General features: G+C 35.7%; 3 protein-coding genes across 3 annotated transcripts; 1 reads left to right on the top strand and 2 right to left on the bottom strand.

The window, feature by feature from the left end:
* Positions 1-323: 323 nt before the first annotated feature.
* Positions 324-2,373, bottom strand: LOC125200667 (non-specific lipid transfer protein GPI-anchored 11-like). Its single transcript, XM_048098379.1, has 3 exons — positions 2,017-2,373; positions 1,131-1,157; positions 324-635 (listed from the first exon to the last, which is right to left on the bottom strand). Exons 1-3 carry the CDS (start codon positions 2,333-2,335, stop codon positions 457-459), a joined length of 525 nt encoding a protein of 174 aa, XP_047954336.1. The 5' UTR covers positions 2,336-2,373; the 3' UTR covers positions 324-456.
* A 962-nt stretch (positions 2,374-3,335) lies between these two features.
* Positions 3,336-6,583, bottom strand: LOC125200665 (probable glucan 1,3-beta-glucosidase A). The gene is made up of 8 exons (XM_048098377.1): positions 6,339-6,583; positions 5,446-5,565; positions 5,164-5,361; positions 4,794-4,958; positions 4,532-4,701; positions 4,303-4,452; positions 3,706-4,058; positions 3,336-3,615 (listed from the first exon to the last, which is right to left on the bottom strand). Exons 1-8 carry the CDS (start codon positions 6,516-6,518, stop codon positions 3,431-3,433), a joined length of 1,521 nt encoding a protein of 506 aa, XP_047954334.1. The 5' UTR covers positions 6,519-6,583; the 3' UTR covers positions 3,336-3,430.
* Positions 6,584-10,821: 4,238 nt separating this feature from the next.
* Positions 10,822-17,885, top strand: LOC125200503 (helicase sen1-like). The gene is made up of 10 exons (XM_048098139.1): positions 10,822-10,854; positions 10,986-11,009; positions 11,888-13,010; positions 13,450-13,632; positions 14,177-14,272; positions 14,379-14,541; positions 14,657-14,789; positions 14,873-16,648; positions 16,726-17,377; positions 17,504-17,885. The coding sequence occupies exons 1-9, from the start codon at positions 10,822-10,824 to the stop codon at positions 17,026-17,028; spliced, it is 3,834 nt and encodes a 1,277-aa protein (XP_047954096.1). The 3' UTR covers positions 17,029-17,377; positions 17,504-17,885.
* Positions 17,886-26,551: the final 8,666 nt, after the last annotated feature.

The raw sequence follows: 26,551 nt of genomic DNA, 5'->3' as shown, positions 1-26,551 counted from the left end.
AAATTTTTTTGGTATGCGTATGTCACATTATTTGTGAGCACCTTCTCAACGAGACTGACTTATGATATTGCAATGAATTTTTTTTTAAATGTTGAAAAATTAAGCAAATCATGAAAATTTTAATTAATGATATTTCTTGATTGTTTTAAAGTGAGCAACGAGGTTATTAATTTTAATCTTTTCATCTCAAACTCACAAAATCTACAGTATATATAGGTAGAAAAATTATCTACGAATAATTTGAGTAAATTGAGCGTTACTATCAACGAGTAAATTGAGTATTATCAATGAATAAATTGAATACTGAAAGAGGACACAAAACTACAATTTGAATCATATGACTAATTTTAAGAAACAAATAACGCCATTTATGCCAACTAATTATCTCAACAAATCAAACTTCAAAAATAAAGCTAAAAAAGATTACTCATAGAAGAGTGGAAAATTTTGCAAAAATCAAAAGTTTCCGATAATAAAGGGCAAGGCCGAGGCAAAGAAAATAAAGCTAAAAAAGATGGCCGGGCCCGCAGAGCTCGAACTAGAAGGTGCTGGAGCCGGTGCACTGGCCGGCGCGTCAGAGGTGGGAGACGGTGGCTCTGAGATGGCGGACGCCGGCGGAAGAAGGGGAGCAGCTTCTATACACAAATAGCATTACCTAGTAAGTTATTTTATGCAAAATAGATTACTATAGTATATATTGAGAAATACATTGATTTATTCTAAAATATTTTATCTTGAATGAAATGGATCGGGTAAATGTCACGTGACATGGTACATATATACTCCCTCTGTGCCGGATAATTCGACTCATTTTGACCGGACACGAGTTTTAAGAAATGTAAAAAGTGAGTTGAAAAAGTTAGTGTAATGCGGGTCCTATTTTTATATATTAGTTTTATAATAAAATGTAAGTATGAATGAGTCAGTGGAATATGTGGTCCACTATAAAAAATGGTAAAAGTGAAATGTGTCAAATTATCTGGGACGGACCGAAATGAAATACTTGGTCAAATTATATGGGACGGAGGAGTATGTTACATGAAAATTATTTATATTTTTGAAAAATAAAATAAATAAGTAAATAAATGACACGTGGGACACAATTATAGAGTAATAACTCAAAAATGTACCTGGAGATCCATTTGGCGTGTTAGCAACTGAAATGAAAAACAAAAATCATTACATAAATAAAACTAATGGTAAAAACTTGCTTCGATCTTCCATAAATAAAGAAAAACACCACATTTCACATTTCACCACTATTGATTTAAATATATATGGTCGATGATTCAAATCACGTGAGAGAGTGAGAGCAAAAAAAATAAATTAAAAAGCACATGTAGAGCATTATAGAACAAAATTTGTGAGACTAACAGAGAATAACTCAATTTGATTGGTAAGACGATTCCTCTCTAAGTCTCTTATTAGGTCGAGGATTAAGTCATCCACTTTGCATGAACACTCTAGGTTGTATGTGTGAGACGCGCATCTCAGTTCGCGGCGGGCTATAGGGGAGGACGCGTCCGCCCCGGAGGCGGACGAATTCGCTGGGGCGGAAGGGGTATCGCCCCGAATACGGCGTGGACGAGCCGGAGGAGAGAGAAGCCCGGCGGCCGCCGCGGCTATCTATTGTGCAGCGAAACCGCCGCGGTGGTCGCCGTTTCTGACCTTTTTTTTTTTTTAATTTTCGTTTTTTTAATTCTTTTTATTGCTTCTTTTAAATAAATATACAAAAAAAAATAAAGTGAAATGTGGCTAACAAAAGTGTCCACTATTGCTGCGGAAACTTTTTTTTGTGGCCGTGGACAAATAAAAAGTGGCTATGGACAAAAAAAAAAGTTGTCCACCAAAAAGTGTCCACCTATAGTGGATGCTCTTAGATCGATGGTTCAAGTCATGATCTAGATGTGTGTGAGAGAACAACAGAAACATTGGAATTAATATTAGGTCAAGAATTCAAATCGCCTGATACGAATAACGTGTGTGTGTATGTGTGTGAGAGAGAAAGAGAGAGACCATTGCAGTTAGTGACAGCAGGTGTAGCAACACCACAATACACCGGCAAATCACGAGCCCTAGATATGTCGACAACGACGCCCATGTTGGCCGCGGTAGCCAACGCATCACACACACAGTCAGCATTCGTTTGCACCAAATTCCAAAACCCAGCGCAACACGCGGCGCGTGGGGCCGTTTCTGGGCCGCCCACCGCTAGGAATCCCATGCAGTCCACCATGCCGAACACCAGCGACGAGCAGCCCGGGGTGGCAGCGCCGCTCACGACCGCCGCCGCTGCGGCAGCCCACATTGCTATAATTAAAGACAAATGCTTCATTTTTAATTTGCTCTAGTGAGGAAAATGGGATTTTGGTAATAAAATGTTTGTTTGATTTATGTGTTGTGATATTTGATGCTATTTATAAGTTGTAACGTTGTTTGTTGAGATAAGTTGGGAGTGCGTAACGTTTGACTCTCTAAATTTTAACTGCTAATTAGAGTTTGTCGATTTTACTTGTCTTCGTAGGATTTCGGATTCTATTTATTTGGCTTTTGTAACAAAAATGTAGAAAGGAGAGTGTTATATTGCTAACTCAATACTTAATTGCTAACTACAACTCAATATACTCATTAGATATTCAAATTAAATGCCTAGATCATTAACCACAAAATGTCAATACGATCAACAAAAAACGTCAATAAGGCTATATGATTAATTCCAATAAAAATCAATAAGGGTATTAATGTCAAGTTAGTTATAACTAACTTTTGAAAGAAATCCCAAAACTTTAAATTCATATAACATATATCAAATTAAAGATAATTTTATAAGGATTCCAACGATATACTACATGCATATGTTCCGACGTCAAAATTTGAAAAAAAAATCTAGAATTTTCGTATTTTTCGTACACAAGTTAATGTCAATACAGCTAAGATAATATGTCAATATAAAGCATATACAATGTCAATCCTTCTCAAAGCATTGTGTTGATATTTTCGAAACACTATATTGACATTTTCATCCAAAACCCTTTAATTTGCTTTTTTTTAATTTTTTCGATTTAATTAATAAAAACGAAAATTACACGTGCATAAATTGTAGACCACACATTTTTTAAAATCATGTGGCCTTAAATTAGTTGTAGTTAGCAATTAAATGATGAGTTAGCAATTGATCACTCCCCAATGTAGGAAAGTGTAGTTATTACAAGAAAAAGTAGTACTCCACTAAACAAACATTGTATAGTTAATATAAACAAGAAAGTAGTTAATATTAGTGCTTAATTGTCTATTATCTTGTGAATTTTCTTCAAAATTAAAATGTATATATGATATACACTTCCATAAATTTCATAAAACAATTTATATGGTCTGTTCTATTCATTACATTATGTTATATGTATACAACAAACACAAAAATTTGCCTTTGTTATGAGAGCTGCATATAGTTGTTTTCTACCATCCATTTGAAACTCCAATACTTCTCCTCACACTTATACGACCAATAAGCCCAACCAAATGTAGCTTTCCCATACACTTCTAACTGAGCCTTTGCAAATCTCCGATAATCGTCCTTTTTCGTATCGTTCAAATACAAATCAGCAGTCCATTCTCCTGCAATTCCGTATATATCGCAGTTAGCTCGCTCGATAAAGATCAATCCGTCGAGAAAAATAAAACGAGAAAGCATTTTATTGAACATACCAACAAAGATTAGAGGGCCGCCCTCGCGAGTTACTTCTTTCAACTGCTTCGACCTTTTCTTGTAGATGTAATCTGCGTTCTGCCTACCGTTCATGCTCTGGAAGTAGTCTGAATAGCGGTTGTAGTAATGCACGTCTATGACCGAGTTGCTAAGGCCTGTGGCGAAGGGGAGGAGCTCGGTGCTGTTGGCTAACCCCAAGCGATTCGAGAGGATCACGTAGGTAGTAGCTGTGTATGTTCTGACCGCGTCGTATCCTGCCTGATAGTACTGCATTAAGGTATGCAGATGGACGCCGGGAGCTGATGGCTCATTCATTAACTCGATTGCTGCAAGGCTCGGGTGATCGCAGTACCTGCACGTAAGAAACTTGTGTTTAAGTTTGTGAAAATCGGGTGCATATCACTTTCTAGCATAAGTATGTGTACTTTTTTGTTTTTCAGACATGTCACACCCCCCCCCCCCCTTCTTGTTATGATAGATCAGTAGTACCTAATAATTTGACTATGTTTTCGAATTTAAGACGGGTGGGCCACTTTCTGGTACTGAAATGATGGTGTGGGGATTTTTTGGTAGATTTAAGAAGAGAAATATATAACCTTTGGGCTAAGAATTCAATGACTGAAACAGTTTCCAGAATTCGGGAATCATCCCACTCGATAAATCCATCTCGTGATCCACTGTGGTGATTGCCATTCTGTGATCCTGGAACTGCGTGAAGATCCAGTATGACCTTCATATTGTGGTTACTGCAAAAAATCAACGATGATGGTATTTAACTTTAATGGAAGAGACATGTTAAACAGGTATGCGAGAAGAATGTCCTACCGAGCCCATGCGAAAGCATTATCTAAAGCTTGCAAAGAACCCCCAACAAACGGTTTCGGTGGAGAGGGGTCGTATTTGATCCACCAGCCAACTGGAATTCTAACAGCATTGAGACCATGCTGTGACATGAACCTGAAATCATCTTCGACAATGTAGGTGCTCCAATGATTCTGCGATTATTTGAGAGTTTAGCGATGTTCACTTGTTTAATATATTTGAGGATTAGCTTGATAAGAAGATATAGCAGAGTTAAACAGTTCACCTTCATTATTTTAGGGGCTTCGTCTGGACCATAACCGTTGGTTAATTGGTATTCCCCTTTTAACGTCTTGATAATATGCATTTCGAAAACAGAGGGATCTCCATCCCCCCATTCGTCGTCAGGACTACCTAAGTAATCGGCCACCACATAGTTCTCCATTATTGCCTTTACACGACAATCAAATGCATATGAGAAAATAAATAAACAAAAAAAGAAAAGAAGAATGTGAATGCGTTTATCCTCCATAATTTGAGCATTGAGGATAGTTCTGATTATTTATACAAAGCTATTGGAAGCTGTCAAGTAATACATATAAGGAGTTATTGAGATGTTGGTAGCTGCAAGATATATTTGTACAAGAGGTAATTACCTGAAGATAAAGATTATTTGATGCAACTATACGAACTCTGCTCGGATTATCCGCATTTTGTACAATTGCGAAGGTTTCATTTGGCCCCGGTTCAGCTGCACGCGCAAATACTTTAATCCCTTCACCTTCGTCCACAAGCCCAACAAAATCTTTGTTGGAAACTCTAAAATTGAAGGTGGTTTCATTAATTCGCCATAACTGCATATTTAAGTGAATACATAGAAATGTGAGACCAACCTGTAGGAAGAAAAGAAACAAGAAACAAGAAACAAGAAAGCTGACCCTGAAAGTTTCCCAGCTTCTGGGATTACGACGGTTGGCTACCAGTGTTGAACCGCCCCCTTTTTCTGCGCATAGATACTTGTTGAGGCTGACAGACTTAAAATGCACTTGAGTTCCATCCTGATGAACGAAACACGAGTTCTAAAATTACACCTCTCTTCGACATTTATACCAACTTCTGTATGTAAGTACCCATTTGAGAAGGGAAGGGATGAGAAGAAGATAATATCTTCTTAACTGGAACTATACTCTTTACTTGACAATAGCCAAAGTAATCTAATTAAATAAAGCAAAAGGCTCTCACTTAACACTCCCAAGCATTTCAACCACCAGCAATTATTTGTAGCAATCACAATTTAGTCATACTAATATACTTCATTTTTGGAGGTAACTTTGTTTCCAGCCACCAATTTTCTCAGTGAGAATCAAATCAATGAAATTCTACTATGAGTCTAGACTATCTTCATTTCACTTCAGTTGATAGTTAAATGACACACTGAGACTGTAAAAAATGTTTACAATCACTTCATAATTCATCAATGTAAGTGTGAAATGAAGCGCAACTTAACCTAATATTAGACCAACAAACACAAATTCACATATGTTCATTAGAATACACCAACAACCTTACCTAAATCCAACTTACAGTATAAAACCTCTTTCCCAAATTGGCATCTTAGATCCATTTGCAATGCTGTGAATCACAGCTCCATTTCCTAATGTGGAAATTAGTATCTAAACTACAGTTTCCCCAAATCGATGATGATATGCTACTACTAGTTTACCCAATTATATAAATTGCAGAAACCTATGAGCAAAATTATAAACAAATCACGAATTAAATTCCTCTAGATTCTAATCAAATAAAATTCAACCAATATTAAAATGCACACCAGCAGATCCTTATTGGGAATGCCGTCGAAGAGCGACGACGTCATCCAGCCTTCGGTCACGAGCCACCCCCCCAAATTCGCCGCTTTAAACGGCAGCACCTCTCCGCTGCCGCATTGAGCTAGAAGCCATGCGAGCGAGCTCAAAACCGCTGCAAATTGATGCAGCTGCTGCCTTTTCATCTCGGAATGATTGATGAATTTTTGTGCTTTAATTTTAATGTGTTGATACTGTTTATAAAGAGAGTGAAAAGGGTGAAGGAGAGTAAGACAATTTAGTGTTGAAGTGGAGGGAAAAGAAAAATAATTAATTAAATTAAATGGAAAATGGAGCCGTTGGAGATTTCGACAAGATAATCAGGGCCGTTGATTGGTGTTAATGATTTAGATCACCGACTCTTTTGTGAATCAAATCATAGCCCCCACACACATTGAATCATTTGATAAGTGGCTAGGGTAGACCACCTCCCACACATTGAATCATTGATGAGTCACAATGTTAGAGCACACACAGCGGGGTGCTCATTCGATAAGGTTTTACACGTCCGAGAAATCAACAGAATAGCGAGGGAAAGGAAGAGAAGAGAGAAACGAGCGTGTTTTTTGGATAGAGAAGCAAAACAGTTTCTCATGAATTTGTTGCACACGCACGCACGGTCAATAGCGAAGCCAGAAATTTTACGATGGGGAGCCCAAATTATGTTAATATCTATAGGATTTTATCGATGTTCATGACCTCGGAAGCTCAGTTATTGATATTTTCAATATTTACATTAGTAGAATGGATGGAAATAAATTTTTTATAATGTTTAGATGTCTCCATAAAAAATATCAACGAAAATATAAATTATAACAAATAGAATATAATAATTATATTTTAAACTTTTTTATTATGAGTATAATGATGGAAGAAAGCAATTACGAAATGACAAAGAATTAAAATGAACATAATTTATGATGCAAAAGAGAACAAATAGAAATTATGTTCCAAAAAATAGAAAGCAAAGAAAATAAAATATACTACACATTATACTGCATGAATAGAAAGAAAGAAAAAAAGATGAATAAATACATAGAAGGAAAAAAAAAGTGGTAGAAAGAAGAGAAAAAAAGAAGAGACACGGTTGCCTACCAACTGAGCCATCGACCTCATTTAGTGTACATATACTATATATAGTAAATGGAAAAATTGACGGGAGGGGACCAAGGATCCCTGGCCCCAACGTGGCTTCGCCACTGCACACGGTGATAGCCTTGAATCAGTCATACTGACATGCACATGTTTGATATGAACTCGTATGGGCTGATCTACATGGTCCGGGCAAATGCCCTTTTTCAAATTTTTATATCAATAACTATTTTCAAATTTACAAATTTATTTTAAATTATCTTTTAAATGCCTCCTCTCAATATTTCAACAAAAAATTATAATATATTTTTGCACTCCTCACATCACTCAAGACTCACTTTAGAAGCACAATTTGGGCACACACAGACTTTGCGATTAAGGCGAGTGCATCCCTGTCCATAGTTGGGTTTCCTCTTTTTTGATTTTTCTCTTTTAACTCTTTCTTTGGAATTTTTTCCCTTTCTTTTTGAATCTGAGGCCTTTTTTCTGTTTCTTTTCTTTTTAAATACTCCCTCCGTCCCATAAAAAATGTCACATTTCCACTTTTAGAATAAGTTCTCTCTCACACTAATATAAATATTAATATTTTCTCTTTCCACCTAATACACAAAATAAAACTTCATAAAATCTCGTGCAGTCCCACAAATGTAACATCTTTTGTAGGACGAAGGGTATAAATTATTGTCATTTGTTTTTCAAAAAATAATTTGTTTCATGTTTCAACTAATACCTTGTGCCTATATTTTTATTATTTAAAATAAATATTGTGTGCTGTAGATCAATTTTGATTTTTTTAAATTTTCACGTGTTTTATTGGAGTAGTACTACTAGTAATCAGGTTTAATGGGCTAAGAAAGCCACACATTTCCTCACTTTGGGCTTGAGAGCCCATTAAATATAATAAATGTAATTGAGCCTAGGATTCTGACCTTAGACCTAAATCCACCTACTTTGAGTTTAATACTCCCTCCGTCCCCCATTAAGAGTCACACTTTTCCATTTCGGTCCGTCCCCAATTAAGAATCACACTTCATTTTTACCATAAATAGTAAGTAGGTCCCACATTCCACTAACTCAATTCACTCACATTTTATTATAAAACCAATATAAAAAATGGGTCTCACATTCCACTAACTTTTTCAACCAACTTTTCTTTACATTTCTTAAAACCCGTGCTCGGTCAAAGAGTGACTCCTAATAGGGGACGGAGGGAGTAATAAGATAAAAAATTCCCCTAAAATGTACAAAACCGAATAGAAATTGCCTGTTAAATATAACCCAGTTATTACATCTCAAGAAGTGATTAATTTTTTGGACGTGTTTTAATGTATTCACAGCCCAGAATTATGTTGGCCTTGGAAAATGACAGCCCAAATAGAGCCACATCGAGTGGGCTTCTTGCAAATCCGAGATTTGATCGAACCGAAATATTGAAAATCCAATCCAACACAAAGTCCAAGCATATGTACAATCGAAGGAGCCCGTGAGATAGTTAAAATAAGACATACGAGTAATTTGAATGCTTGTTAGAAAAATAATTAGATCAATATGACATAAATGAACAAAATGTATGTAATTAAAATAATCGAATCGGAAAAAAATTGGATTGTTAAATTCGATTTGTCTTTTTATCCCAATGAGATTATTTATAGATTCAGTAGTCTGCATTGAAATTCTTAATTTTGTAAATTAAAATATTTAAATTATTTGTAGTATTAACTACCATTCCTACGTACAATAAATTATATGCCCGTGATTAGTTAAAATAAGACATAAATTGCATGCTTGTAAGAAAAATAATTAGATCAACATGACATAATTGAACAAAACGTATGTATCAAAATAAACTAATTGGAAAAAAAAATTGGATTATTAAATTCGATTTGTCTTTTTCGACCTGATCAGATTCTTTATATTCAGAATTACGGTTCAGTCTGCATTGAAATTCTTAACTTTGTAAATCAAAGTATTAAATTATAGTATTCCATCTACATACATACATTAAATTATATGCCTGTGATATAAGTTAAAATAAGATATAAATTGCATGCTGTTAGAAAAATAATTTGATCTACATGACATAAATGAACAACACATATGTAATCAAAATAATCGAACCGGACAAAAATCGGATGATTAAATTCGATTTGTCTTTTTAGAAAAATAATAGCATGCTAGTTTGAAAAACAATATGATCAACATGACATAAATGAAAAAAATGTATGTAATCAAAATAATCGGATTGGACAAAAATCGGATTATTATGCAATTTTCTTTTTAGTAAAACAAATTGCATGCTTGTTAGAAAAACAATTAGATCAACATGACATAAATGAACAAAACATATGGCTCAAAATAATCGTATCGGACAAAAATCGAATTATTAAATTCGATTTGTCTTTTTCGACCTGATGATCAGATTCTTTATGTTCAGAATTATGGTTCAGTCTGCACTGAAATTCATAACTTTGTAAATCAAAGTATTTAAATCATAGTATTCCATTAACTGCTACTACTACACACATTAAATTATATGCCCGTGAGATTAGTTAAAATAAGACATAAATTGCGTTATTGTTAGAAAAATAATTTGATCAACACGACATAAATAAATAAAAAATATGTTATCCAAATAATCGAATTGGACAAAAATCGGATGATTAAATTCAATTTATCTTTTTAGAAAAATAATTCCATGCTTCTTAGAAAAACAATTAGATTAACATGACATAAATGATCAAAAGTATGTAATCCAAATAATCGAATCGGACAAAAACCGGATTATTAAATGCGATTTGCCCTTTTAGTAAAACAATCGCACGCTTGTTAGAAAAACAAATAGATCAACAAGACATAAATGAACAAAACACATGTAATCAAAATTATCGAACCGGACAAAAACTGATTTATTAAATTCGATTTGTCGTTTTGGACCTGATCAGATTCTTTATAGTCAGAATTATGGTTCCGTTTGCATGGAAAGTCTTAACTTTGTAACCCTAAATATTTAAATTATAACTTTATATCATATTTAAATTATATATTTACTCAAACAATATTTTCTTTAAATATTATTTACGTAATATATACACAATTTTACTTAGGATTTTCGGATTTTTTACAAAAAAAAATTAGGATATTTATTAATGCTCCGGATCAGGTTAAATAACGGAAACGTGAGCGAATGCTGATTCATAAAAACAAAAATGGAAAATTTCAATCATAATTATTTTAGGTTAAGCAAACATTTTCCATCCAAAAATGGGAGAATTACCAAAATACCCTCGGATTCCATTCTGCTACCCATTCGTTCCCCTATAAATAAACCGCTCGAATTTGGATTCTCACACAATTCTGATGAATGCTCTCTTCTTCTCTCTGTGCATCGCAGTATAGATACGATTATACATACATCTGACGTGTGCTTGACTCAATAGCTTGACTCAAAAGGCGTATCTGTAGCTGATTGAGGTATAATACAATCTCATTTTGAGCTGATGATGATGTGTGTGGTAGAGTAGCGAAGAATCAGCTTGAATGGCGAAGTATGTGTTGTTAATTTGATTGGAATTTTGATTGTAAGAGTAATATGATGCGTTTTGAGATTGATTTTGAGCTGATTGATACATGTCGTTTGATTATCTGGAATTTGAACTTTTTTTTATGGATTTCGCACGGTTTTGTTGTGATGAATGGTGTTGTTTTTTCGGTTTGTTTATTTGTTTGGATTTGTGTTTGATAATGTGGAGTGAATTGGCTACTGGTAGAGGAAGGTTGTCGGGTTGTTAATCTGGTTATTGATTTATGAGTTGAGAAATGGAGTTCTGCTGCATCTTAGAGGTTGAAATTTGTCCCTGAATGTGATTGACAGGGTTGTGAAGTGTGGTATAGTGAGAAAGATTGCATAGATATTTAGTTTCTTGATGTTTCTTGGTTGTTGTCTTGAATTTTGACAAAGATAGGCCCTAACTGTTATTCACTGTATGGTATGGTGAGCAAGATCTTTTAATGTTGTGATAGAGAAGTTCTGTTAAATCAATAAATTTGGTGGATTGATGATTCTTTGTTTATTATATAAATAGCAAATTGTATGATCTAGTGTCTGTCATTCTTAGTCAGGGCTGAGTGTTTTGTTTGGTGATTATGACTAAGCATTCTTACAAATTTTATTTCCAAATTTGATGCAGAGTTGGTTAGGCATTCGAGAAGTCTGAGTATTTGTGCTGAGTAGCTTTTTGGTTGGCATTTTATATTCTTTACTAATAGAATATCCAACTAAAATTACCAGTATAAATATATACACAATTTTGTTTGCTTGTTTGCAACTATTTGTGAAATGGGCTCAAAAGGAAGACTAAAAGTTGATCTTAATGAACCAACTACTGAAAATGAAGATGATATTGATAGTGTTGTCTGCTTCCAGACTCAGGAGGCCGTTCCAGCCTCAAGTATTGGCAGGAAAGATTTATTTGTGGCACCAGCAGGCCCTCAAGGGGTATCAAATTATCACGCTTCCTCCCGTGCGTCTACTGTTTCTGGTTTGCAGCCTCTTGTCCGGACTAAATCTGCTCAAACATGTGATGCATCTGCTCAAAACAGAGGATCTATAAACATTAATGGCCAGGGTGTAAAGGCTGCTCTTTCAGACGTTCAAGAAGGTCCTATTGGTGATCGGGATTCTGAGAAAGAAGAGGGTGAATGGTCTGATGCAGAGGGCTCGGCTAATGCTTCAACTGGTTTACATGCACAAGAGAGAGGCCAAGTTGCATTGATGCAAAATATTGCATGCCCAAAGGGGGTAGTGCGTATTGTATTAGACACTGAAACAACTGATAAGAAAATCAATAGAGCTAAAGATGGTGACGAATATTCTGCTTCAGAGCCTAAACCAAGAATATCCAGAGGAAATGAAGCAACTCATTCATTGAGGCCCGTAAATAATCCTGGGAAACGCCCAAAGCCTGACCAGCAGAAGGAAGTAATGTTGGGAAAGAAGCGTGGCAGGCAGACCATGTATCTCGAGCTAGAAGATGTGAAGCAAGTCGGTGCTTCGAAGGCTTCAACTCCTAAGCAGATACCTGCACCACGGGCACTATTGAGGACAGTAAGAGAAACCCATTCTGCACTGCCATCTACTGATAGTGGGGAAGAGCAAACACAATCTGTAATTGGGGATGCAGAAAAGGGTGATCTCTTGACTTATGAAGGCAATGAAGTTGCAGAGTCAAATGATTGTAAAATCGTCAGTGATGAAAACAGTAATTCTGCGACTCCTGGACCTCCGAGAACATTAAATGGCTCGATAGATCTTCCTTTGCAAGTTCAAACACCTCTTGTTTCTAGTCAAAGTTCTTTGAAGCATCAGCCTAATATAAAGCAACTTAGTCAGTGTTCTGGTAGGAAACCAGCAGTCAGTGGTTATACTCATCCTAAATTAGCTGTAAAAAGGCATCTTCCCCAGAAGCAAAGTTTTGTTAACGTTCAAGATTCATCAGTGGAACGCCTATTGCGTGAGGTGACGAGTGAGAAATTTTGGAATCACCCAGGTAATGTAGTATCTCATGTTAATTCTTGCACGATTGTATGTCTATCCTCATGGTTAATTGGTTATCTGTCTAATTTTCATTTTCTGTGTTATCTTTTCTTCTGTTTTTTACTATGAACTTGCTACTCATGATCAAAATTGCTAAGTAGTTTGACACTTCTCTTCACATATAGTCTATCTTGAAAATTTCATTTATGAAATGGCTTACATCTTATCTTATTAGAATCTTATATAATTTTTCAATACTCTGAAGTGAACTTCAGAAAATTTAGGAGTGAGTTTTGGAGAGTGTGTATTGTGTAATGAAGACCCTGAGCTGCAGTCAGTGTTCTGAAGCTTTTTCCTCAACCTTCTGCAGTTTTTTTATGAAAACGATAATGCACTGTTACACCTGCATTTTATCTGTTTGCTTATGCATATTTTATTTCTGAAATCAACAGATGAACAGAAGCTTGAGCGTGTTCCAGGTCGCTTTGATTCAGTAGAAGAGTATATTAGGGTGTTTGAGCCTTTGCTATTTGAAGAATGCAGAGCGCAGCTTTACAATAACTGGGAGGAGTCTTCAGAAATGGCTTCAAGCCATGTTAGGGTGGTCATAAAAAGCATTGAACGACGCGAAAGGGGTATTTCCCTCTTGTCTCTTCTGCACTAGATCCTTACACTGTTCTGATATTCAGTAAATGGAAGCTCTACATCTCTAATTTGATATGTCATCATTGAGTTCAACTGTATATGCTCATTGTGCCATTGTGTGTTATTTGGACTATTTTTAAGCTTTCTTAAAATACTGATCCTAGGTTATTGCTTCTCCTTGCTTTTTTCCTTGTTACACACATTTTGCTCATTACAAGAACTTTATTCATAAGATGATGTCAACTCCACATACAAGATTATGGTCCATGCTTTCATTTTACTGTATGTTTTAGTTGTCTTACCACTCATTTCAAGATATTCTGAGTTACCTGCGTCTAGGTATCCTCTTTGTCTTAAAAATCTAAGATGCAGTATTTGTATGTTCTGTCCTGACAGCACAAGGTTATCATTCTTGATTTTGGGGATTTGTTTCAAATCTAGTTTTCCTTTATTGTTCTTCTGGAAGAGTCGCATACAAACCACAGGTTTTAATCTGGTTCAACTTTTGTGTTGGTTGTTGGTTCATTTTCGCAGGATGGTTTGATGTGGTATTAATGCCACCATATGAATACAAATGGACATTTAAGGAAGGGGATGTAGCAGTTCTTTCAATCTGTATGCCTGGAGCAGGTTTTGCAAATTATTTTGAATTACTCTGGGTTTCTTCTTTATTCTGACTTAAGTTTATCCAAAGAAAAACCATATGTTTACATGTTTCTCTGTTGATACAATCCAGCCAATGCTAGGAGGAATGGTCCCTCACCTCCTGAAGATAAGGAGAAGCCAGAAGTTAATGGGCGTGTTGCAGGTACAATGAGGAGATACATGCCTATTGGTAACCAAGGACACACAGGAGTCACCCTTCACTTTTTTGTTGGGGATAACTACAACTCCAGCAGGTGAGCAATGTTTTCTTGTCGTTTGTATGGCCTTACATGGTTTCTGTGGCCAACCACACAATTTTCTGCATCAGCAACTGATTTCCTCTCATTGTACTTTTTTTTCAAAACACAGCAAGAATGATGATGATCATCTTTTGCGGAAGCTCCGCCCTGGTGATCACTGGTATCTGACTCCTCTTTGTTCTTTGGCGACAACACAGCGAGAATACATTGCTCTGCATGCGTTCCGCCATCTTCACGTTCAGGTTTTATTTGAAATTCAGTTATGTAGATGATAAGATGGACCACATTATGTTTTCGTGTTGACAATTATCATACACTCTTGCAGATGCAAAACGCGATTATTCAACCTAGTCCTGACCAGTTCCCAAAATATGAAGAGCAACCACCTGCAATGCCTGATTGCTTTACACCAAGCTTTGTTGAACATCTACGCAGGACGTTTAATGGACCCCAGCTAGCTGCAATTCAATGGGCTGCAATGCATACTGCTGCTGGTACGTCAAGTGGTGTGGCAAAGAAGCAAGAACCGTGGCCTTTTACTTTAGTTCAGGGCCCTCCTGGAACTGGTAAAACACATACTGTGTGGGGGATGCTTAATGTGATCCATCTAGTCCAATATCAGCGTTACTATGCTGCATTGCTAAAGAAATTGGCGCCTGAAAGTTATAAGCAGGCTGATGAGAGCAACTCAAATAGTACGGTGGCTGTGGCCTCTGGTTCAATTGATGAAGTTCTGCAGAGCATGAATCAGAATCTCTTTCGAACTCTTCCAAAACTCTGCCCAAAGCCTAGGATGCTTGTTTGTGCTCCCTCAAATGCTGCAACTGATGAACTTCTTGCACGTGTCCTTGACCGAGGATTTATTGATGGGGAGATGAAAATTTATCGAGCTGACGTTGCTCGAGTTGGTGTGGATTCTCAGAATCGGGCAGCTCAGGCAGTTTCTGTTGAAGGAAGAACTGAGCAACTTTTGAAAAAGAGTCGTGAGGAAGTGTATGGCTGGATGCATAGTTTGAGGCTTCGCGAGACTCAGTTATCCCAGCAAATTGCATATCTCCAAAAAGAACTAAATGTTGTAGCTGCCGCTGGTCATGCACAAGGATCTGTTGGTGTTGACCCTGACGTTCTTATGGCCAGAGACCAAAACCGAGATAGGTTACTCCAAAACCTTGCTGCAATAGTTGAAAACAGGGACAAATTACTAGTTGAGATGTCCCGATTGCACATTTTAGAAGGGAGGTTTCGAGCTGGCGGGAACTTTAATTTCGAGGAAGCTCGTGCGGATCTGGAAGCAAGCTTTGCTAATGAAGCTGAAATTGTTTTTACTACAGTTTCAAGCAGTGGGCGCAAGCTGTTCTCTCATCTAACTCATGGCTTTGACATGGTTGTGATCGATGAAGCAGCTCAAGCCAGTGAAGTAGGAATACTGCCACCACTTTCCCTCGGTGCAGCTCGCTGTGTTCTTGTCGGGGACCCTCAGCAGCTCCCTGCCACCGTCATCAGTAAGGCAGCTGGAACCTTGTTATATAGTAGAAGCCTTTTTGAGAGGTTCCAGCAAGCAGGTTGCCCGACAATGCTGTTATCTGTGCAATATCGAATGCATCCATATATTCGGGATTTTCCTTCCAAGCACTTTTACCAAGGGCGCCTTACAGATAGTGAGAGTGTCGCTTCTCTTCCAGATGAGGTGTATTACAAAGATCCACTGCTGAGGCCTTATATCTTTTTTGATATTGCTGTTGGTCGAGAATCTCATCGAGGGGGTTCTGTCTCCTATCAGAACACTATAGAAGCACAGTTTTGTGTTCGTTTATATCAGCACATTCAGAAAACTATCAGATCATTAGGTGCCAGGAGGGTGTCGGTTGGCATAATCACTCCATACAAATTGCAACTGAAATGTCTTCAACGGGAGTTCAAGGATGTTTTAAATTCATCAGAAGGACGGGATGTCTATATTAATACTGTGGATGCTTTCCAAGGGCAAGAGCGTGATGTCATTATAATGTCTTGTGTTCGGGCTTCAAGTCATGGTGTTGGTTTTGTTGCAGATATTCGCCGAATGAATGTTGCTCTTACTCGTGCAAGAAGAGCCTTGTGGGTAAGAATTTTTTTTAGTCCTTATCAATCCAATGTAGTTTCTCTCTTATCCTCACCCGGCATTGGCACAATTTGCAGGTGATGGGAAACGCAAAAGCGCTGGAGCAGTCTGATGATTGGGCTGCTCTAATTAATGATGCCAAAGCTCGAAAATGTTACTTAGACATGAATTCTCTGCCTAAAGAATTTTTCTCCGAGCCTTCTACTTATGGTGCGTTTTCGTCCACGATCTCTAATGCAAGGGGTTTGGGATCTGGACCGAGTTATAGACCACAGGAGTCATATTCAAATTTCGGACCTTCAGAAGTGGAGGCAAAGTCAACTTATCCTTATATTGCTCGACTTGGAAGTAATCAGTTCATGAGGCCACCAGGAACATAAATTCTTACATGAGTTCGATGACAGCTGGGAAATGAATGCTTCCGAAGGCGGCTAATGTTTTGGGAAAGCAAAGCTTGAACTCGTCAGCTGCTGCAAAGATGCAAATATCAATTCTCCACGGTCCTCGGATTATTGCTACCGGAATCCTTCTCTTCCTGAGATTTTTTTATAGAACATGTGATTTTAAGGTTGAAAACAGACGCTAAGTTTCCATTGAATTAGGGAGTAATTGAAAGGGAAGAAGTTTGAGTGCATTGTCCTGTCTCGTGTTCCAGCTTCAAAGATGTTCAGAGAGGAGGGGTCCAAATGGCCGGGCAACTGCATTTTCACTGAAGGATTCCGAGCTCAGGTCGTGCCCCAACGCTCAATTTGTATCTCGTCTGAAGTTGTTAATAAATGCATAGAATTTTATGATATTGCATCATCTATTATGACATACTCCTCAAAAAACTCGCTTCCATTCTGTGGATTGCAGTGATTACTGAGAAACTGGAGCGTTCATCTGCTAAGTATGCCCGAGCTATACTTCCTCGCCTGAAAATGATCTCGGAGATGGAGGGTAATGGTGATAATGTTATCGAAGATGGCTCACATCTGAGCTGTTGGATTTGCTTCAAGGCTGCCCGGTGGTGAAACCATGCCGGCATTTAACCTGAGGCAACCCGACTTTCAAGATTGAGGCCTGCCCACAAGGAACCTGAGGCAAACCGATCGCCTCATGTCCCTATGAAAAATGAGGCCCCAAATATGCTTGCGATTTTTCTGTTAATGATTATATGGTTTGTAAAACTAGTTATTAAATATTATGCAGTTCACTTTGAAATAATTTATGCATTTAGACCTTTTGGTTTGTATAATATTTTCCCAGCATTTTTCTTTCTATCCAATTCCTAAGCTTTTACTGCTAATTTTTTACTTTCTCATTTACTGTGTTCTGATTGTATTTGTTACGATATGTATAGACGTGAATTGTCGATATTAGAGAGAAAAAGAAAGGCGATTGGTCGGCAAAGAGAAATGCTAGGTAGATTACTAAACAAACAACACTAAAGTTGCAAACCAAACTATTAACTACGGCAACAACCATAGACTTACCCTCAATGTCGTTAGGCACGACAAGGGTGCAAGTCCATGTTGGGTCTTCGTTAAGCGCAGCTTTAATAGCATCGACATCCTGAGTCCTACGAACTATAATACGGCTCAGTTCTGCAGTAGCAGCTAGCGCTCTTTGGCGAAACTCTGCCTCCAATTCTACTAGTCGCGCTCTCCTTTGATCGATTATGCCCTCCTGCTGAGCTACCTCTTCAATATAAAAAAAGTGATCTTATATTCCACTAACTTTTCCAACCCACTATTCTTTACATTTCATAAAACTTGTTCCCATAATAAGACTGACTCTAATAAGACTGACTCTTATTATGGGACTAGAGGAGTATTTCTTCGTAGGCTTGGAGAAATGTCCAACTCATTTTCTAAAAAAGTAAAGAGGAGAGAAAGGTGCGTAGAAAAGAGAGAAAAAGGGCGTTCTTTATAGACAATGAAGAGTAGTGAGGTTGATGGAGTGAGCTGAGATGAATTATTTCTCACGGGTCTTACTAGTATTAGGATGCTGTATGATTTGATGGCTCACGTTAAAATATTTATAAAGGTTTTTTATTGACGTTAAAATATTTATAAAGGTTTTTTATTGATTTTCTATTGTTTTATTTCATAGATGATGTGTTTTAGATGATGTGTTTTAGAGAGATAATTATTAATTGATTCTTATTTTTATTTTTCCTCTATGTTATGCGGTAATGAAGACGTTTCATTTCGACACGTGATTTAAGAAAAATTGTGTTAATTGAGTTTAGTAAAGGAAGAATAAAGTAGGAAATAAAAAATGTGGAAAGATGAAGAGAGAGTAAAGTACGTGAGAACAAATGCATTGACTTTTACTAAAAAGGAAAATGTATCAACTATTACGAAACGTACCAAAATTGCATAATGACTCCACTATTATGTAACGAAGGGAGTAAAATATAATATTATAGTTGAATCATCACATAAAAACTTCAGCGTTGCTCATAGAGTTTACTATATTCGTGCCCATATTTATTTACTACTCTCACCGTTCCACAAAAGATGTCACACTTTCGTTTTTGGAAAAAGTTCTCTTTCACATGAATGTAAAAACTATATTTTCTCTCTCCATTTAACACATAAAACAAAACCTCCTAAAATCTTGTGCCGTCCCACAAGTGTGACATCTTTTTTGTGGGACGGGGGGAGTATAATAATGGATTATTTGCCTGTAAATACATGAACTTTCACAATTTTTTGATTTTTCCCCCAAACTTTATTTTTTAAATATAAATGCATGAATTTTAGAGTTTTCTAGTTTTTCCCCAAATTGAAAAATCAAAACTGACGTGGCAAATTAAAGCTCACGTGGCAGTTGTAATTTTCAATTGAATAACTAAATAAATAAATAACAAAAATCCATGAAATCATCTTCCCTACTCCACCTCTGTCCCCTTTTTCTTTCTCTTCGTGTTTTGATTTCTCTTCTATTTCTTAATTCTCTTCCATATTTTAGCAAACCGAATGGGTTAAGATTGGGCAAATCAAATTTAGCAAAACTCCTTACATTGAAATCTGTTTCCATTAGCTTCTCTAGTTTTTTCTCAAATCTAATTTTGGATTAGCTGTTATGAGTTGATATGGAGTCCTAACCGAAGAGTATTAAATTTCTATTTATTAGTAGTATTTATTTTTGTTTCTATGCTTTCACTTTAGAAGATGGATGTTTGCTTGAAATTTTTCATTTTTAGAGCTGTCTGATGAAATCCCAACACAAAACAATGGACGATTGTAATTTGATGTGTGACTACAAGTGCAAGTTTAAGAGCAATGGCACATTTGATGACTGCAATGCTCGAGCGAGAGATGTCGTGGGACCAGGGATGACATTGGTTCTACAATTTAGAGAAAGAGAAATGAGAGAAATAGGTGAATTAAATGATAGACATGAAATTTTACTTTTAAATATTTTAGTTATTTAAATTATTTAATCAAAATTACAACTGCCACATAAGCTTTAATTTGCCACATCAGCTTTGATTTTTCAACTTAGGGAAAAACTAGAAAATTCTAAAGTTCATGCATTATATTCAAAAAATAAAGTTCAGGGGAAAAATTAAAAAATTGTGAAAGTTCATGTATTTACACGCAAATAATTTAGCTGAAATCTTTCATTAAGAAAAATTGGTGGAAGAAAGTTAGTGAAATATAGGTACTACTTGTATCTATTAGTTTTAGACGATATGTGAGTGAAATAAGTTATAAAATAAATCTGGACTCCTATTCACGGACAGACCAAAATGGAAAAATAGGACTTATTCACGGAAGGAGGAGGGAGCAGTATTTTGATTACGGATGAAAATGGTAGTCTATAGATTGTGTCAGCTTATTATAAATAAACATACTTTGTATTTGTGCGAGATAGATACATTAAATAAGAATAGGTGAAAACTAAAATTATTGTACCGTAGATATTGCGGTGAAAAAACAGATTTTTTATGGTGAAAAGTGAAATTATTGATTGCAGAGTAGAAACAGATTCTTAATAGAGAAAACTGAAATTATTATACTGTAGATATTGCAAAGGAAAATGTGAGTCTCATCAGCCCAATGCACTGTCTCATAAAAAGTGCTTTAACTTTCATACTACATTTATTTCAAATGCTCCAATTCTTTATCATGTAAAAAATTGTGCATAGGTTAACCCATAATATTTAAATTCACGTGATATAGCGACAAAAATATTTTTGCCATAAATACTATAAAGTTATTTATGATTTGAAAAGTTGTACATAGACTACTACCTCACTACTCCAAAATATTTTTGCCATAAATACTATTAAGTTTTTTATGATGTTGAAAAGTTGTACATAGACTACTCCAAAATATTTTTCCCACTTGTACTAAAAAATTATTTATGATGTTCAAGAAGTAGTGAATAAACTATCACACAATATTATGATTCAAGTGATATATCAATAAAAAATATTTTGCCATAAACACCAATAAAGATACTCTCTGTGTCCAATAATAATAAAAATTTTGGGGAAGACAAAAGTTTTAATCACAAATATCATGGAGCAATATTGGATGAGATACAATCTCAAGCGGCTCGCTTTTTTATTCTGATTTTGAATCATCTGATGACGAAGAAGGCGATGCAGGTCATTTATATCGATTTTAATCGCGTATGTTATGTTATTCGAGTAATAGCAGTTATATCGAATGACAATGGATCATCGTTTTGAATGATTTTTTTTAGTGATCGGTGGATTGAACTGTACATTAATTCATTATGATTCTTTAATGTATACGATAGAGTTGTAATTAGTATATAGAGAGATTGATTTCAAATATAATGTCAGCAGACGGTGTTAAACGTATACAAGTAAAAGGAATGACTGAATTTCATAGGGATACTGGAAACAGAGAATGTGTAACTAAAAGAAATCAATCATTTGGATTGATTCAATTTTTTTATGATTTAGTACTCATAACTACATTCTATACAACACCTTTTCCGGTTTGGAAAAACTAAGCCGATTCACATCTTTATGAAAGGAAGAAAGTTAACAGTAACACCATAAAAATGAAAATCAACTTTCTCAGTGATCTATACCTACCGTAACTTTATATTTCCCCAGTACTTAATAATTTGGCACCATTTGACCGGCACGTGTTTTAAAAAAATGTAATAGAAAGTGAGTTGAAAATGTTAGCAACACGTGGGTTCTACTTTTATATATTAGTTTTAAAATAAAATGGAGCGGTAATGAATTAGTGGAATTTAGGGTCCACTACCAAAAATGGTAAAACTAAAAGGTGACAAATTTTTAAGTACGTACAAAAAAAAATAACTGACAAATTTTCAGGGACGAAGGAAGTAAGTCAAATGTTGAAAATTATAAAAGCATTCACCTATAGGGCTGGCAAATCGTGCGGATTGGGTCGCTATCAGGTAAACCCAATATCGACCCAACCTTATCGGGTCCCAACCCAACCCAAATCATCGTGTTCTTATTAGGTTCAACCCAAACAGATTCCTGTCGGATTCGTGCGGATTTCGTGTCATCCAAAAAAATATCGGTCGTGTCGGATTCGTGCGGATTTCATGTCATCCAAAAAAATATCGGTCATCTTTTAATGATAGTAAGTTACTACACAATATAAACTCTATACGATAACCACCGACATATGATATTATATAATTAAATTTGATATTACACGATAAAATAAGATATTACAAAATTAAAATAATTATTAAATAATTTTTAAATCCAAATAATAAAATTAAAGTATATTAAAATTAAATCTAACTAATAAAGTTAAAATAATTAAAATAATTCTTTTTAATAAAATTTAAGTATGCAGTAATATTTTTTTTATCATAAAAAATAATTAATCATAGTATTAATCATATTTTTACTAATAAAATTTAAATTATAATTTTTTTAATTAATAAAAATAATTAATTTTTCTTAACGGATAACCTAACCCAACCCAAAATTTCCGATTCTTATTGGGTCGACCCTATAATGAATCAAATCCTAAACGTGCGTATTCGTGTCGGGTTAACTTCATGTGAATTCGTGTCAGATAAAATATTGCCAGCTCTATTCACCTTTGTGGTGGAGCCAATGCAGAACTAAGGGATACAATGTACGCTCAAAAATTGCTTTAAATATATACCGAGTCAAACTTAACATTGAAATGGTAGTAGGGCTGCGGCTTTGGACATTCCGAACTTGTAGAGATATCTGGTTTTGTCACTAGCGTTTTTAATTCTTAATTTTGTTCCTTCTCAGTTTAATTCTTTACTAATTAATCTAAATCTTTAACAAATATTTTATGATAGTTAATATACCATATTTCTATTCATATAAAACTTCTAAATATTTTATCACTTTCAACTATTTTATCTTTTGTAGTACTTGTTTTTATTAATATTGAAATTTTGTTCAAATAATTTTTATTTTCTTTCAAAAATAATAAGTATGTTGGATTTAAAAGCTCTAAGCTTCTACCCAAATTAAAATTTTTGGATCCGTCACTGATCACCTTAACAAATTTGGTTTTGAAATTAGTGAGTGTTTGGTGAAATTTTATAGTGTCAAACTGGCTATTATCTATAGATAGGGGCAAACTGGCTTAATTGAGAATATGGTGTTAACGTAGGACAATAAAAGTGTTGGAGACGATGAACAGAGAAGATGATGACCATTGGAAATAGACACTCTTGGAATCCATTTTCTATATTTTTCATTTTTTTTTGTTATTCTGATCGAATAATTTTAACAAATAGAATTGTTAATGGTCAACTGTTAATTGATTTGCAATTGATGAAATTATTGAATGTTTGATTAATAATTAAAGAGATTGATGGGCTGACCGTGTAATCAATTCAATTGTTACTATTTTCAACAATATAAAAAATAATCTATAAGACAATATTGGAAACTATTTTGATTCTTTGCTTTTTACGCAGGACTATAATTTTATTTTCTTTTAAATAAGTGGTGCAACGCACAAAATTGATACTAGTTATATAAAAATAAAATTGCAATATCTGATCAGTTAGCATTGTTAGTTATAGAAAATCATGCTCCATACGTCTCCTATAAATAGAAATTCTTTTCCTTTTGGAACATGGAGTCCACTATAAAAACTGAGTATGAAATTGCGACAAAATACTACCTTTGTCCCCAATGAGTATGAAATTTAGGTTCGACACGAGTTTTAATGCATTATTGGTCAGGTAAAAGAGAGATAGATAGAGAAAGCTTTTTAAGTTTTTTAAGTATTGTTAGCGGAAAATAAGTCTCACTCCACTAAAGAGAAGAGAGTTTCCAAAATTGAAATATTCATACTCTTTGAGGACGGACGACAAAGGAAATATTGCATACATTTTGAAGAGGGAGGGAGTTGATACAAAATAAACTATCCTATTTCTAATGTTCAGTTTTAATTAGGGTAATTCTGACCCAATGTGAGAGAGACATGCGATTTTAATTGAGTCTCCCTGCTAAGACACTGTATTTTTCAAATGTAAGAGTTGAAATTAATTAATACTGCTCCGTAGGATTTTGATTACAGAGGAAAATGGGTCTACAGATCGTGTCAGCATATTATTAATGAACCTACATTATTTTGTGTTTACGAGAGATGTATACATTGAATAATATTGCCTTCATGCCATAAGAGTGGGTACCCTCGAGGAATAGTACAAGATTTTAGGAGATGTTATTTTGTATGTTAGGAGTCCTATTTTTATATACTCCCTTCGTCCCAGCTAAGATGATACACTTCTTGGCCGGCACGGGATTTTAGGAGTTACTCTCTCCGTTTCTTCATAGTTGAGTCATTTTTCCATTTCGGGAAGTTTCTTCATAGTTGAGTCATTTCTATATGTGGTAACTTTTTTTCTCTTTCTTATTTTTCTCTCTCTTACTTTAACTCTCTACTTTATTCACTCTATACTTTATTCTCTCTACCTTTTTCTCTCTCTTACTTTTTATCCATTTATTTAACACACTACTCAATATTACTTTCTAAAACTTCGTGCCGAAAAGTTTTGCCTCAACTATGGCGAAACGGAGGGAGTATTAGTTAAAAGGTTTAATTGGACATAGAAAAGGTGGGTGTAAGTAATACTCCCTCCGTCCCACAAAGATTGTCCCACTTTGACCGGACACGGATTTTAAGAAATGTAATTAAAAGTGAGTTGAAAAAGTTAGTGGAATGTGGATCCTACTTTTATATATTAGTTTTATAATAAAATGTGAGTAAGAATGAGTTAGTGGAATATGAGGTCCACTACCAAAAATTGTAAAAAGTGAAATGGGACAAATTTTGTGGGATGGCCGGAAATGGAAATATGGGACAATCTCTGTGGGACGGAGGGAGTAAAATAGAGGGGAAAGAAAGGTGAATATTTTAATAAGAGTGAGAAAAAGTGGTTGGGTGTATTAATTGGAGAGAGAGTTTCTAAAAAAATAAATGTATCATCTTAGTTGTGACAAACTAAAAAGGAAAACGCGTCATCTTAAGCGAAACGTAGGGAGTATTAGTTTTATAATAAAATGTGAGTAGGAATGAGTCAGGTTCACTATAAAAAAGGGTAAAAAATGAAATGAGATAAATTTTATGGGACGGACGAAAATATAAAAAAGGGACAAACTTTCAGCGACGAAGGGAGTATATTTATATTCACGTGAGAGAAAAATGTGACAACTTTTGTTATACAAACTAAAAAAGAAAGTGTGACATTTATTATGGAACATTGGGAGAAGAAGAAACAGATTCTCAATGGTGTAAACTAAAATTATTGTACCGTAGATATTGCAGAGGAAAACCAGATATTTTTATGGTGAAATTTACAGCTGGAGGCACAAGTACCAACCTGTGATCCCTACAGATCCATTACAGTCAACCTCGCCTCATTTTATTGTCTGTAAATAACTCTTCTTTTGCTCTTTTTTTACTCACATCTTCTCTCTCCTTTTACTTTTTCGACAACCGTAGCCTTACCCTCGGCGTCGTCGGCCAGTACAAGTTCACATCGGCACTTCTTCAAGCGCAGCTTTCACTGCATTGGCTTCCTGCACATTATGAACAACTACGCGGCTTTGTGCTGTAACAGCCAGCGCCCTTTGGCGAAACTCCGCCTTCAATTGACCGAGTTGTTCTTCCCGTCGCCTGTTTACGCCGTTCTGCGCAACAACTTCAAGCCTCGCATTTTCGTTTTCGTCCGGTTCTCTCAATGAAAATGCGAGACTTGAAGCTGTTGTTGTGCAGAACGGCGTAAACAGGTGACGGGAAGAACAACTCGGTCAGTTGAAGGCGGAGTTTCGCCGAAGGGCGCTGGCTGTTACAGCACAACCCAGCCTCGTAGTTGTTCATAATGTGCAGGAAGCCAATGCAGTGAAAGCTGCGCTTGAAGAAGTCCCAACGTGGACTTGTACCCTTGCCGTGGCCGACGACGCTGAGGGTAAGACTACGGTTCTCGAAGCAATTAGGAGTCTCCGTTTTAAGTATGATAATGTTGGTATTGAGAATTGAGGTGTATCGCTTAGGGTTTGTATCTTTTTAACTTGGTTTTCAATAATTCGGATAGGGGAATCCGAAAAATCTGTTGTTTGTTATCCCCGATCATGTTTGTAATCCACTTTTATTTTGGTTTGGTTGTAACTGCAGTGTGTTGGTTTGATTTGGTGATGGATTTTGTAATGGAGCTGTATCCGTTCAATAATTACTAACAGTGAGTTTATGACGGATTTTCGTCAGTGTTTGAGAATATAATTGTTCTATCTCATATTGTGTCTGTTGATGGTGTCTGGTTGTGAAGTTTAAGAGCTTGATGTAGAATCTGTTGCTAGCTAACTAATATTAAGGAAGTGTTTATCTTTATATGTTGCTGCTTCATTTGAGATATCTGCAATCATGAGAAGAATCACTTGAACTA

This window comes from Salvia hispanica, chromosome 1 (genome assembly GCF_023119035.1).
Source record: "Salvia hispanica cultivar TCC Black 2014 chromosome 1, UniMelb_Shisp_WGS_1.0, whole genome shotgun sequence".
In the NCBI taxonomy this organism is placed as follows: Eukaryota; Viridiplantae; Streptophyta; class Magnoliopsida; order Lamiales; family Lamiaceae; genus Salvia; species Salvia hispanica.
The sequence above is the reverse complement of the archived record's forward strand: the minus strand, read 5'-3'. Positions and strand labels throughout refer to the sequence as shown.

Coding starts and splice junctions, on each gene's coding strand:
- LOC125200503 (XM_048098139.1), top strand. CDS start 10,822: ATGAATGCTCTCTTCTTCTCTCTGTGCATCGCA. Junction 10,855..10,985: donor TCTTCTCTCTGTGCATCGCA/GTATAGATACGA, acceptor GTGGTAGAGTAG/CGAAGAATCAGCTTGAATGG. Junction 13,633..14,176: donor CATTGAACGACGCGAAAGGG/GTATTTCCCTCT, acceptor TCATTTTCGCAG/GATGGTTTGATGTGGTATTA.
- LOC125200667 (XM_048098379.1), bottom strand. CDS start 2,335: ATGAAGCATTTGTCTTTAATTATAGCAATGTGGGCTGCCGCAGCGGCG. Junction 1,158..2,016: donor TGCTGTCACTAACTGCAATG/GTCTCTCTCTTT, acceptor TTTTCATTTCAG/TTGCTAACACGCCAAATGGA. Junction 636..1,130: donor CACGCCAAATGGATCTCCAG/GTACATTTTTGA, acceptor ATTTGTGTATAG/AAGCTGCTCCCCTTCTTCCG.
- LOC125200665 (XM_048098377.1), bottom strand. CDS start 6,518: ATGAAAAGGCAGCAGCTGCATCAATTTGCAGCGGTTTTGAGCTCGCTC. Junction 5,566..6,338: donor TTCCCAATAAGGATCTGCTG/GTGTGCATTTTA, acceptor TTCGTTCATCAG/GATGGAACTCAAGTGCATTT. Junction 3,616..3,705: donor CGGCCCTCTAATCTTTGTTG/GTATGTTCAATA, acceptor ACGGAATTGCAG/GAGAATGGACTGCTGATTTG.